At 37.9% G+C, this 14,990-nt stretch overlaps 1 protein-coding gene across 2 annotated transcripts in view; it reads left to right on the top strand.

Annotated features, from left to right (window-relative positions):
- GCLC (glutamate-cysteine ligase catalytic subunit) overlaps nucleotides 1-14,990 on the top strand; it is a 71,059-nt gene that overhangs the window by 32,976 nt on the left and 23,093 nt on the right. For both annotated transcript variants that reach the window (XM_001364459.4, XM_056818405.1), the window contains 4 exons: nucleotides 92-274; nucleotides 1,959-2,072; nucleotides 5,262-5,320; nucleotides 5,468-5,601. In XM_001364459.4, coding sequence (XP_001364496.1) covers nucleotides 92-274; nucleotides 1,959-2,072; nucleotides 5,262-5,320; nucleotides 5,468-5,601 — 490 coding nt within the window. The remainder of the gene's footprint in view (nucleotides 1-91; nucleotides 275-1,958; nucleotides 2,073-5,261; nucleotides 5,321-5,467; nucleotides 5,602-14,990) is intronic.

Below are 14,990 nucleotides of genomic sequence, written 5' to 3'. Positions count from 1 at the left end.
ATAATAATTCATTAGAAATATTCCTGATAAAATCAACCAGATTATATGACGAGATTAAAAACTTAAGAAATAATTTTTCTCCACCAAATAGCCATCCAACACTTTGGAGACCAGAATATGGAAGCTATATGATTGAAGGGACACCAGGACAACCATATGGAGGAACAATGTCAGAATTTAACACAGTTGAAGACAACATGAGAAAACGTAGGCAGGAGGCTTCGTCTCTTTTAAAAGAAAATGAGGCTTTATGCACTATAACATCATTTCCCAGGTAAGTTAGTTAATGTCCTAAGAGTTCCTATAGGGCCATAAGTTAAAAATCAAGGAATAAAATTATTTTTAAAATGAATGGTTTTTTAAAAGAAATTTCTAAATTTATAGAGCCCACTGTTGTAAAATGTGTCATATTTTATTTGGTTAAATAACAATCTCCCCACATGATGTTAATTAAGATTAGATAGATGGCATTCTAAATAACTCAACAAACTATTTTTGGTAAACAAAGACAAAACATAAGTGATCCAGAGAGGGGATTAAAAAAATTAGTAGAATAAACAAAAGACAAACATGGCCCAATCAACAAACAAATTAACTGTTTAAGAAAGTTTCAGCAAATAATTGTTTATCCCTTTACAACTTTCTTGGAGCAAGCAGAGACTTTGAGTCACTTCAAAGTGGGACAGTAGGTCCTTCTTAAATAATAATGGTGATACTCCCTCTAAATGGGCATTTTTGAAAGTCAAGGCTAACCCAACCTGTCTCCTCTTTAGCCTGTTCTTGTATTGTCCCTTTATTCAAAGGGTTACCAACAAACAATAAGGATTTTTTTGGGGACTGTTTTCACACTTAATTTGGAAAACCATGAAATAATTGCTTTGCCTTGGACTTTTTTAAAAAAAAGGAACTTGGAAGCAGTTCATAAAGAAAAATAAGGTGAGAATAGAATTTGACTGTTAACTAAGAAGTAGCCTCTAATCCCTGAAAGATTGAACTTCATGAACTTTATATTAATAGTGACTGTTTCAATATTTTATTATCTTTGGTGGTTATACCAAGGCCCTTCAGGTGTGAAGAATGAGACTGAGATGATCATCAGCAAATTATTTATTAAAAATTTGCAATATGCCAAACATTGCACTATGCCATGGAAATAAAAACAAAAAGAACAAAATAATCCCTACTTTCAAGAAGATTGCTTTCTAATGTAGTTGAGTAATGGGAAATGTCACACTATGGATTTAGAAGAAGGTCTCTGATTCATTTTTTGGGGACATTTTGCCAATAGGATTAAGGTGCTTGCTTCTCTAGATATTATCAGAAAGTCACCATCTTGAAATAGAAATACCAGAGGAATCTAATTACATTCTTAGATGTAATTACCTTTCCCCCCAAGAGTGGGCCTCGAGAATTGCATAAAATAGACAACAAAAATGGCACACAAGAAAGTTGGTGCCACCAGGGCTATGGAGAAAGTTGGGGCAAAGGTTAAAATTCTCTGGCATCTTTTCATCTCTTTCTAAGTCCCTCCTCTTTAACCATTTCCCCCTGTTCTTCATTATAATTATATTGCTGTGAGAGCCCCAAAGACTCATATGCATCACACTGTGCCTGCTCTGAAATTACTCATGTTGTAGGATTCTGTCATGTCTACTGCCCTCCTGTATAATCAAAACTCTTAACCTTTTGATGTTTATCCCAGCTAAGAAGCGAGGAGATTGTCTTAAATAGTTAATGTTAAGATGTAAATGACGCATCAGTAAATGTTTAAGAGCCTGCTGTGTGTCGGGTACAGTGCTAAGTGCCAGGGCTATAAAAAGGGAAAAAAAGATAGTCCCTGCCCTCAAGGAACTTGTAGTCTATTTATGTGTTTTATGCATATTATTCATATTTTCTCAAAGTTTATCCTGGAATCAAACTCTCCAATCTCCTATATTTAACTCTCCATTCTCTTGTAGATTAGGCTGTCCTGGCTTCACAGTACCTGACTACAAACCTACACCCGTTGAAGGAGGAGCTTCAAAGTCCCTGTTCTTTCCAGATGAGGCAATAAACAAACACCCCAGATTCAGGTCTGTATGCAGTCTTTGTGTTTACATACAGTTGGATATTCCAGTCCATTTCTGATCCCTCCTACCTTGCCCACCTTCTTCCATCAATCCCCTGCATTGGGCTGGCTGGCCTTCCAGTTTTTATCTTCTTCATGCCATCATGGCAGGACCAGTGTGGCACAGATGCCACCTGCCTCATCACTCATTCTTGCAAGGCTCAAATAATCGCTCACAGAGGGTTTGAGGCCACATTGCCATCCAGGTCTTCCTGACTCCCAAGTCCCTGTGCCATCTTCCAAGAAGTCAGTCAACACTCAAAATTTGAGATCATTTATTGAGTGATGCCCTTTCTCTAACTCCCTAGATCCTTGTGGGCGAAAGGCAGCATCAGATGTGGAATTGGAGGCCTTGGTTTCTCCTCCTTGCTTTGTGACTTATCACTGTCAGACTTGGGACAGGACCTCTCTTCTCTCTGCTTTAAGTTCCTCATCGAGGATGAATGGGGGCAGGACCCTAAGCTCCTCCTCCAGGAAGGGGTGTGTCAAGGATCTCCCAGCAGCCCCCATTGGCAGGCATCTTTGCTACTGCCAGGTCTACTTGGCTCTTGCCTCAGATACTCATGCCCCCCAATACCCCTTTTTTTCTTCAAAGCCTTCTAAATATATACCAATCCTGTCCAAGATCATTACAGTCTTGAAAGCCAGGGAGGAGAAAATTAGAGGAAGGAAAGAGTGGGCATCCGTTTCAAAGTGTTCCAAAGAGATCAAGGAGAAATAGGCTTGAAAAAAACTAGAATTAAATAAGAGGTTGTGTTGTTAAAACTCAAACCCTAACAAAGATACCTTTGCCTCTGCACAGTGGAGACAGGAGAGGCGAATGAATCAGGGAAGGTACAGGTTACAATAGAGAGCTGGCATCAGATGATAATTGTGGATCCTCTTCGGATAAATGAGGAAAGCAGAGGAGGCATTGGAGACTTGAAATGGAGTCCAAAGCATGAGATTAATATTAATAATAGCTGCACCTTGCTTTAAGATTTGCTAGGCATTTTACATGGAATAGCTTTTATTTGATCTGTGAGGTAGCTGCTCATTTTACAGAGGAGGAAATGGAAGATGAGAAAAATGAGGGACTTTTCTTAGGCTGCTACAAATACTGTTTTAACCAGGATTTTAACTCGGATCTTCCTGACTCCAGAGTTCTATCCACTGGGTGATGCCGTCTCCCAAACAATTATCATCGACAGTGGCGAACAGTCTATAGCACTTCTGTTTGCTCTCTAGTCTTAGAGCAGAGTTTCCTAGCTTTCTGCAGGAGCGCACCAGGTAGGAGAAAACCTCACCCTGTTAGCCCCTGTCTGTAGGGATGGATGTCCTTGAATATGAACGTTGCCGACTCCATTATGTACTCAGATACTCCTTTTCCGCTTGGTTGTTTTTTGCTGGCTCCTTTTCTATTTCTGAGGCATGACACGAAGCCTCAATGAAAGGGGCCTGTCTCTTATTTTATTTCCTCAATGTGTAACTAAATTCCAGAGTCAGGCCAATGTGTACAATACAGTGAATTGGAATAATCATTGTCAGAAACTTTGCAGGGGAAAGAAGGTTATTTCCTCTCCAGGAACCTGATCTTTTCCAATAGCAATTTCTTTTTGCTTGTTGATTGTGACTAAGGCTCATAGCCTTTAGGTTAGAGACCTCCTTCTAAGAGAGGCAGGAACAGAACCATAAAATTTTGTATTGCTATTGAAAAGAATGGGAATGAGAGCAAACAGTGAGTGTCAGGTTTAGGATTCCTGACACCTTCCTCATCTTTTTTTTTTTAACCCTTTTCTTCTATCTTAGAATTGATACTAAGTATTAGTTCCAAGCCAGAACAGTAACAGCTAGGCAGTGGGGGTTAAATGACTTGCCCAGGATCACACAGCAAGGAAGTATCTGAGACTAGGTTTGCTGAACCACCTTGCTTATCTTCTGGAGAATTCCTGTCCTCCAAGAATGCTTAGTGCACTAAAGTGTTCATTATTGACTAAAATGAGACTAGAAGGGCCACTGTAGCCAGCCAGCCATATCTTGATCTGATAAAGGAGCCCATGTTGACTGATGTTTTGAACTTTTATCTTCATGAAAAGATAAGGCAATTAAAAAGATATCCCCTTTAAGTATTTTTGATGCTGTTTGCTCTCATCCACATCCTTTTCTATGATGAACAGGATCTGTGTTGGAAGAGATCTCAAATCCAATGTAATTTAATACCTAATACCATACCTAATTAGTACCCCTGACAGGTGGACATCTTTAAGATGTCCAGTGAAGGAAACTACTTCTGGACCCTTTGGATTGTTAAAAATCTTCCTGCCACGAACAAGCCCAAGTTTGCTTCTCCACAACATCTTCCAGTTGTTCCTCCTTCTGCCAAACAGAACAAGCCAAGTCCTTCTTCTATAGGATATTTTAAAAATATCTTTTATCTAGGATATCTTTTAAATGTTTGAAGACAGCCATCCCCTCCCGAGTCCCCTCTTCTCCAGGCTAAACAGTCCTAATTTGTGACCTCTGGACATTCCCTAGTTTATCTCTTTACTTCCTAAAACATGGCGCCAGTTCAAGACTGTTCAACTATATTGGAATAGTAATTCAGTTGGACTTAAAAGCTGCATTTATTCCTTTACACCCTCATCATGACCACCTAGGAAACACAGGCTTCTTTCTCTCTGCTTCTCTGATGTATGTTTTCTTCACTTTCTTGTAGGAAATTAAAAATGTATTTCCATTTATACATTAACTTAGCCAAAAGCACAAATGGGAGATAGATGGGGAAATGAAAAGGAAACAAATTTGTGCCTTGTTCTGTAGTCAAATTTTAGATTTATTAGTCCAAGGGAACAAGTGTCATTTAATACATATTGCTTCCTGTTCAAATATACCTTTGGTACTTCGTGACTAAATCCTAGTCTATCTAAAACATTCTAGAAGATAGGAATGCCTGGGTGTGGAATTTTGGTGGTTCACCCTAATCAACAGCTTATTGACTTAATCTGATGGTGTCATCAGTGTTCTGTACACATAGGTCCCTGCCCTGCTGGTGAAGGGAAGGGGGAAACTTTCTTTGCTTCTGGCACAACTTGAGGTCTGGTGGTTTAAAACTGGGCCTGATATTTTTACCTTTATTATGATTTTGCCTGATAGAATGTTTTTCTTTCCCTTTCAGTACCTTAACAAGGAATATCCGACATAGGAGAGGAGAAAAAGTTGTTATCAATGTACCGAGTAAGTGAGAGAGAGAGAGAGAGAGAGAGAGAGTGTGTTGTGAGCCTGAGAGAGATGGGAATGATTTTAAGGAAAGAAGTTTTTCAACATTTTCATACTTATTTTTCTTAACTCTTGATTCTCAATTGTCTTCCTTTTTCAATACAGTCTTTAAGGACAAGAATACTCCATTTCCATTTATAGAAACGTTTCCTCAGGATGATGAAGCCACTCAAGCAGCTCAACCAAATCATATTTATATGGATGCTATGGGATTTGGAATGGGCAATTGCTGCCTTCAGGTATTTTAGAAATATCTGATATGTAATACACATGCTTGTCCTAATCTGTTCTAGTTTACTGACATTCTGCTTTCTTATAAACACTTCATCTTGTTTTCTTCTAAAAAACTAATTTTTTTTTGTCTAGGGCTAAATCTGAAAAACTAGTGTACCTTTCCATAAAGAAATTTCAAATTTTATATTTGTCATTACAAGTAATTTTTTTTTGTTTGAGATTTCTATAGAGATTAAAGCCAGCCATAGATTTAGTTGTATCTTAACTAAAATAACACATAATCTATAGCTTTCCTTTGGCTATAAGAAACTCGAATTTTTTTTTCTTTCCTAGACTCATAAACTTTTCCTATCAGATTTTTACTATCAGATTAGAAATTAGTTTGACCAACACTCTAATGCAAATATTAACAACATGGCAATGGGTTTGAAGCAAGAACACATGTGATACCCAGTGGAATCACGTCGGCTACAGGGGGTGGGGGGGAGGAAAAGAAAATGATCTTTGTCTTTAATGAATAATGCATGGAAATGATCAAATAAAATACTATAAAATTTAAAAAAAAGAAATTAGTTTGATACAGAATTTGGAATTGGAGGTCATGGGTTCAAATTCTGGTTCTCTCTCCTGCTACCTTAATGACCTTGGTTAATAAGTCTCAACTTCCTGGGCTCAGTTTCCTCTTTGTAAAATGGAACTAAAGGAGCTCCAAAGCTCTTTTAGCTCTAAATTTTAAAATCTATGATCCCCAAATGAGATTAAATCAATGGTAGTCTTTCTTAGTCCCTTCTTTATTCATACATTCCTTAAAAACATGAGTGAATGGAATCTGATGTGCCTTTTCTTTCTAGTAGGGGAAAAAAAGGCAATGTTCTGAAAAACTTACTTTGAAAAATGAGGGGGCAGCTGGGTGGCTCAGTGGATTGAGAACCAGGCCTAGAGATGGGAGGTCCTAAATTCAAATCTGGCCTCAGACACTTCCCAGCTGTGTGACCTTGGGCAAGTCACTTGACCCCCATTGCCTAGCCTTTACTATTCTTCTGCCTTAGAACCAATACATAGTATTTATTCTAAGACAGAAGGTAAGGGTTTCAAAAGGAAGGAAGGAAGGAAGGAAGGAAGGAAGGAAGGAAGGAAGGAAGGAAGGAAGGAAGGAAGGAAGGAAGGAAGGAAGGAAGGGAGGGAGGGAGGGAGGGAGGGAGGGAGGGAGGGAGGGAGGGAGGGAGGAAAAGAAAAGAAAAAGGACTTTTTTTTTCAACCGACTCTCCCCATTGGTACAGGGTATATGTAGAGCAGTCATTCACTGGACTAATCCCATTTACTGATTGACACAGAGTCTTTGAGCTGTTCCCTTTCTGCCCCTAATCAGTTCATGCCCTCCTTTGGCAGCCCAGTTCTCTTCCCACTATACACATGCTGCCAGAGTCTCTCCATATTGAAGCTGGAATGGGTGCCAGCACTTGATGGACGTTAGCCCTACTGCAGCTCAGAACTCCTGAACCCAGATGATCCGGCAGGAGGGCTTATAGGGGTCATCACCACCCCAGACCTGAAAGCAAATTCTGAACTAGAGCTACAACCATGGTTTGCTCTCCTGCTTGCTGGGAGACTGGCAGGGCTTTCTGAGACGAGGGGGAAAGATTCCAGACGCTTTGTGTCTAGTGATCACAGCCCATAGAAATGGCAAGTTTTAAACCTCGAAGTTTATAGACTAATACTAGATAGGCTTGTAAACAGGTACTAAAAACTTCATAGCACCCACTCACTCCCAGCCCCCTAGCTATGCCCCGAGGCACAGTAGTGAGACTTTGGGCAGATCACCTTAGCTCTGGGCTTCTGTTTCCTCTTCTGTGAAACTGACATCTCTTCCATCTCTTAAATCTTAGGAGATATTCATTTTGTATTATAGGAATAGTCTAACCCATATCTGAAAGATTAAAACGAGAGTAAATATTGCCCAGCTTGTATTTCTTTTTTTCTTTTGCTCCTATATTGGAAGTTGAATGAAATTGGTCAGGTGAATAAGGAATCATCCCACAGACTATTTTTTGTCCAGTTCCAGTCATTTCAGCTAGGTAGAAATGTCTATCTGGAAATAGGGTAATACTGCATACTCTCCCCCCTTTCCCTTCTAGTTAAAGAAAGAATAATCCATGCTGTGTGTCTGATCCCTGCCAGGAGCTGCTACAGAGCCTACTGACAACATAACTATACTTATGCCCATGAATGTGACTTGGTTTTATATTTAAAGCAATTTTAATCTAAAAAATGTAGAAGAATTAACTTCACTATCAAGATTTTCCCCTCTGCCCAATATTTAATAAGATGAGCCAGGGGTTGCAAGCGTGTAAGAGATAGTTTGAATATCATACCGGATTTAAAGTCTGATCTAAGCAAATTATTTGTGAGGCTTCCAAACACAAAACTTTGGTAAATGTTACCTTCTAAGTAAATACTCACTTCAGAAAATAGGACCTTTTTAGGGCAGAAGAATTGGAATTTCAGTCACATATTTAAAGTTTTGTATCTTGCTTCAAAAGACTTAGAGAACAGTTAAGCCCTTGAGCTTATTGGTTTTAAAATTAATTCCATGATATTGACAACGATCTCATTGCTGTTTCTCTGTTTACCATTAACTATTCTAAGGCCTTTGGCCAGTGACCACAAAATTTGGCCCTCCAACAGGAGAATAGAAGTCCAAAGCAAATGCAAATAAGCCTGCACTAATTATAGTGGGAGAAACGTTTGCCATTTACTGGGGGACAGTTTTCCATTTAGCTTAAACTTTAACATGGGCTTACAAGTAATTGTTCTCTGTTCCCTCTGACCATCCACAAATATCCCCATGTAAAAAAATATTTGTTAGGCATAGTTAATTTGTAGACTGTATGAAAAAATAAAATAAAAGTAGAGGCCTATAGTCACATCTCAGAAGTGAAATATTTGCCACTTCTTAGTAAGGCTTAAGGGAAATTAAGTCCTTACTCAAATTGATGTATTGTAGGGATTCTTGGCCTTTTTTGTGTGTCTTAGACCTCTCTGGCAGTCTAGTGAAGCCTATAGACCCTTTCTTAGAATAATGTTTTTAAATGCATAAATTAAAATATGTAAAATTATAAAGGATACTGATTGCAGGGTATCGTTGAAAAGTCTTAGTATAGTTTTAATAAACTTCGGTAGCTAAAAATAGAACTAAGGTTTTCATTTTTATAATAACTGTATATTGAAATAGTTATTAAAATATTAGGTGGAAAAGGCTCCCAGACCACGGGTTAAGAATTCCCCTATGATTTAAAATTTATCCTTGGATCCTGGCACATGATGATGGGTACTTTCAAATTACCCAAAAGATGTCTTGATCACATTGGAATTCTTGACTATTCCTGAGTATTTGAAGAAATACCATTTGCCCTGTAGACTTAATAAGCAGTGGGTGCCAAATTGTGGAATGACTTTTTAATGCTAGATTTTCTTTCCAGAGAAACAACCTGCTTTCTAAAATGTTAGATGAGTGTTGACAAAATTAAATTTTGGAGCAAAAAACACAAAGCTCCTTGATTTTTATTTCCTCCCACTATGGATTCTTCCATCTTTCCCACATGTTTCTCATTGATCATGTCTGTGTCCTTTTAGAAGCATCAGCCATGTGCAATGATACTTTAGCATGTCCTGGATTGGTGTTCCCTACAGTTCCAGCACTGCAGTAAGGTGTCACTTATTATTGGGTAGAGGAAAGGGAAATATGCTACTCTTCCTCAACTTGTTTTTTATAATGAAAATGTAAGAATTCAAAATGCTGAATAAAACAAAATTGCTTATATTCATTAGTGTTCTACTCCAGTGTTGGCATTTGGCATGCATCAACAAGTGTCAGCCTATAGCCACTTCCACTGTCCAGCATATGCAGGTTTATCTAAGAAGAGAAATTTTTTTAAAGCCATAAAATAATTACTTGATTAATGAAATGCATGTAGAGAAATACTGAATGTGCAAAGTGCTTTATCATACCAGAGATCATCTTTTGCTTTTCTGGTTGTAATCTTTTTGCAGAATTTTGTGTTATGGTTATGTCTAAGGAGTTACTTGTCAATTAATATCTACTTTCCCTTTTTATAGCCTTCAGATGCTTTTTCTTTTATTCTTTTTCTTTTATTTTTATTCTTTGCTGTTTTGAGGGCGGGGATCCATTTGGCTTATTTTCTTCCTTTCATGTTATTACCATTTTTTTCCAACCTTAAAGATACTTTATGCCATATTTTTTGCCATAACATTTTTGCCATAACAATTGTTAGTATCTGTTAGCAACACTTTGGTGTCCGCAGTTAGCTATAATGTTTGCTTTCACCGATTTGTTCACTTCTCCATATCTACCTGCCTTCTGTGTCCATATGTGTAAGTTATATTTGTGTCCATTTTGTTGTCATTTAACTTTTATTAAAGAAACTTGAAGCGTTAAGGCTGGGGGTCAGAAAATATGTATGTGTGTGAGTCCAAGGGTCATTTTCTTTTTGTTTTCTATTATTATTAGAACCATCTACATAATTTCCTTAAACTGTCATTTAACCTCTGGAGACAGAAATGTAGTAATGAGGGAAAAGATTCACTAGTATGTTCTGTAGATCCTTTATAAAAGTAGAGCTTAGAGGAAGGGAAACAGGAAAATCTTTATATTATTCTAAGTAGAGTTTCAGTGTAACTAACTTAAGTAATATAAGAATGTGAATAGACAGAAGTACAATGTAGTACTCAATGAAATATTATTTTTAAAGCCTATAAATAATATAGACTTAACCAGAAATGGAAGAATTAGTGACCTAATATTTGCTTAATCACTAGGAAAGAAGCATACCTGGAATTTTCACCTTCATCATCATAAACACCATTAGGTCTCTTTCTCAGAACTGATAGTAAATGAAGGTTTGAGAGCTATCTAATGAATTTGGGGCAGTATAACTAACAATTGGTGGGAAGGGGGATTGAATGGGAGTTTAGGAATCTGTTTTGGCCTCACTTATTTGATCATTATAATTACTTAGTCCTGATTAGTTCTGGCTAGGAATAAAGGGTCATAATTATCCAAGTGTCTTTGCTACCCAAATTCATTGGGAAATTTTCAGTTCTACCTTGTTATCCAAGAACTTTCTGTTCTTTCTCTTTTCTCACTACTCTCATTAAAAAATTAAAAAAAAGTAATACCACGTGTTAAGATTTTGCACTGGGTAAGGTGGCACCATTGGGGATGAGTAGGACAGTAATAAAATTTGGATTGGTATTAAAGAATAAAATATATTTCATGGACAAACATCTAAAATATGGATTAAGTATATTGGTGTTTTGATTAAGTAAATAACAAACTAAATTTTTTACCCTAAAAACTAGTTTAGCAGTAACAATTTAGTTCATGAATCAAAGCTTTTAAGTAATCTAACCTAATTAAAATGCAAACTAAGTTATTCTTGATATTTAAAGCTTGAAAAGGATGTCATTAGAATAGTGGAAACTGTTCTATCCTGGATTATTTTGAATAAACAGTCACCATTCCTGCTGGAAAAGGATGCCCTGAGCAAAACGATTCTTTGCCACCTTTCAGTTACTCCTCAAGCACCCTGCCATGTGGTACTATTAGCTTGTTTCTTATATGGAGACACTTATTTGGTTCAAGTTAAAGGTCAAGCCAGTTAGCACAGAAAAGGACTGGAGCAAGACACAGGTCTTGTTAACATTCTGGTAAATGAGATCCTTTGGAGAAAAGGGATGTTGGATGTGGGTGGCTCGAGACAAACCTGTCCCCACATCGGAAGGGAGGAAAAACCAGTAACATAAATGTTCTATTCAGGGACCTTTTTCAGAGCTAACTTGATGATAGCTTAAATCTAATTTTGCCTTCTTGTATCTTCTCTTTACTTGAGATGATAGCATCTTCCCAAAAGTCAGTTTCTTATTTACCTATTAGTCAGGGTACTAACCTAAGTGGAATGTTCTGTGCCCTTTGTACTGAATTCAGAAGGTCATGCTGAATTCTAACTGCTAGGGCAGTTGGACCGGGATAAAATTGTAGTTGAGAAAGTATTTTTTGATACCTAGGCTTTCTTTTTTTACACCCTTTTCTCCCATTCATGGTCCTTCCTCTTATCCCCCAGTATCCAATAACCTTGTAGTCTGCCCCTAAAACCTACTGTCATGAACATATCCAGAAAATGTCCTTTTAATTATGGTGCACATGGCTTGGAAAGCCTAGTGTGAAGCCTGTTTCAGAGGAAATTTGCATTTTAATGTTCTGACAGAGCCTTAAGTCCAAGATAGAAATTACAGTTTCAAGCATCATCAACCTTGGTGTGGGCAGTCTTTTTAATTTTTTTAAATTAGACCAAGTGAACCCTGGCTGCCCCAAAAAAGTAGTAAACTTGAGTGAACCATTCACTCTGATTCTTATCATCAATTATACTTGTTTAATTCTTGGGCATTACAGATAAACTAGCTAGTTTATAATCCTGCTTTCAAAAGTTAATTTGTGGTAATCTTAGTATTGAAAGGAAATTTTCTTCCAAAATAAAATATTAAAATCTACTTCAAGTTGTAATCAAGAGAAAGAAAGCAGATCATATTTTGAATCTCCTTCCCATTTCAATGAGACCATTACAGCTAAGGTTAATTCTGAGTTTAAATATGAACACAGGCATGAGGAGATATTTTGAGTGATGAGATATTGAGCTTGTAGCAAGAGGATAGTTTTCTCTACCCTCCTCTGCATCCTCCCTCCCTGCCATATATAGCTGAAATTGTGATCCTAACTTCCTTCTCTCTCTTCTTCCCCATGAGTGTGTGTTCACACACACACATACACATATACACACACATCTTTTTAAAATGTAAAATTTGAAATTTCTCTGTAAATATACCTTTTTTCTTTCCATCTAGGAATAATTGTAGTTACCAATTAATATGAAAATAAATTAAAATCAGAATCAATTTGGAAGGAACCTCAGGGGCCTTGAACCTCATACCTAAAAGACTCATACCTGATGAGTGACCATCCACCCTTTGCTTAAAGACCTTTATGAAGGGGAAAACACTATCTCTTGGTTGTCTGTAATTATTAGGACTTTTTCCCCCCCAAACAGGGAAGCCTAGATTTATTTATTTGAAGCTTCCTTCTGTTGTTCCTAGTTCTTCCCTCTGGAGCCGACTAGAAAAAAATATGTTTCCTCTTCTAAGTGATAGTTCTTTAAATTCTTGAAATTAGTAATCATCACATCCACTCATGTCTTTTTTTATCCAAGTAAAATGTCTTTAAACCTTTCAGACAGTTTTCATATGATATGACATATAGAAGTCCTTTGCCATCCTGGTTCCCTTGATCTGGGTGCTTTCTAACTTATTGTATTTTTCAAATATGGTACCCACACAGTACACAGTACACAGTATTCCAGATGTTCTCAGATTTAGGTAGAGGACAGCAAGACTGTCAGTCCCTTTGTCATGGGCCCTAAGATTGCATTAGATTTCTCGACTGCTATATTGCATTAACTCCTTTTTGAGTAATCCTCTTACACTTCCTCGTACCCACCCCAACAAGCTGTGTCTATCCTATCTTAGAGTTGTGACATTCACTTTCTTAGCCCAAGTAAGACTTCTATTTATCCTTATTAAAGTTTATCTTACTTAATTTGGACCCCCAAATCTAGCCTACCAAGATCTTTTTTAATCTAGACTGTCTTGAATTTAGGCATCTCCTCTTCTCCGTTGCATTAGCAACATCACCTGCCTATTTGTGCAATCTATGCCTTTGTCCAAGTCATCCTTAAGCAGCTCAGGACCATGCATAGATCCTTGTCTAGCCACTTAACCCATGAATTCCTCCCCTAATTTATATCTTTCCATCTTTTCTGCACGAGTAGAGGCTTTGTCAGAAGCTTTTGCTATAATCCAAAGAAACTTATCTATAGTATATTCCCAGACCTACTATCTAGTGACCCTGTCAAAAAGAGAGGAACTAAAGTTAGACTGACAAAAACTTGCTTTTGTTCCTGGAGACTTCTTCATCCTTTATGGCCCTTGTGTTCTTTTCTAGATATTCACTCTCTCTTTAGTAGTAAGTTCTAGAATTTTCTCAGGGAGCAGTTAAGCTTCCTGGTTGCAGATCTACTCCATCCTCTTCCTTTTACAAAAAAATTATCATTAGAAATTTTATCATTCTCCATGTCTTTAGTACCTCTCCCATTCTCAAAGACAACAAATGTTGGTTCAGCATTCACGTCTACCAGTTCTTTTAGTTTACTGGAATTTAGAACTTTTGGACCTTGGTGACGTGAACTCCTCCTTTTGAGGATCAACTCTATTAGCTTTTACTATTGTGCTTCTTGCTGTTCAAAGGTTGTTTTCCTTGACAGAGAAAACAAGTAAAATAAGGGTTAAGTAGCTCAGCCTTCTGTAGTTGGTTATTTGCCTCAAGCAACAGTCCTGTCTCTTCTTTAATTCTCTCCTTTCCCCCATTATCACTTTTTTTAAAAAGAAAAAACAATTCACTTCATTGTCCTTGAAGACTTTACCAGCTTCAGATTGTTCTGAAATTTAACACTTTTGACACTCATATAAAATTATATCAATCCTTCTCTCTCTCTTTCTCCCCTTTCTATTTCCCTTTTCTCTTTTCCCCCTTTTCTCCCCCCCTCTCCTCTTCTCCCCTTGTCTCCCCCCTCTCCCCTTCTCTCTTCCCCCTCATCTATCCATATGTGCTGGGAGCCATCAAAGACCACGCTGTTTGACATAGTCCACATGGAAACCAGGGACTGCAAAGCAGCCCCTCCAGGAAGGATGGAAACACTCACTGAAACCCCCCCCAAAGTGACTTTCACTATTAACATCCCCGGAATTGCTATGATTATTATTCTTACTTAACCCCAGGAAAATAGATGAGAGCAACATGCTTGCAGAGTTAATGCAGATGTCCACTCTGTCCCCCCAGGATATTACCAGGAGAGCCCACTTACAAAATTAAACCTAAGGATTCTTATATACCCACTTAGATAGGACCCTCTTTTCTAGGCATAAAAACTTCTGGCAAATCTGTGTTCCCTAACCTATATCTGGGTCATATTGATTCTACCCACTGATCCTGCCCTTAGCAACAATGTTTCATTAACTCTCTCACTAGGCTTCCTGTCTGTTGTTAGGTTCCATGGAAACATGTATGTTAAGAATGAAACTGTGTGCCAAGTAGATGTGTGATCATAAGGGTATAAAATAAAGTTAGGCCTCAGCCAAGGTGGAGCAGTTTATCCTGTGAAACCTATGCTGTGGGTTGAATGCGAAAGCTGTGTCCCATCCATCATTTTGCCAACACTGTCCCATCTCCAAGATCCCATCCCCTGTGGGAGACTGGCCCACCCCACAG

Source organism: Monodelphis domestica, chromosome 2 (assembly GCF_027887165.1).
Source record: "Monodelphis domestica isolate mMonDom1 chromosome 2, mMonDom1.pri, whole genome shotgun sequence".
In the NCBI taxonomy this organism is placed as follows: domain Eukaryota; kingdom Metazoa; phylum Chordata; class Mammalia; order Didelphimorphia; family Didelphidae; genus Monodelphis; species Monodelphis domestica.
This window is presented reverse-complemented; position numbering and strand designations above follow the sequence as displayed.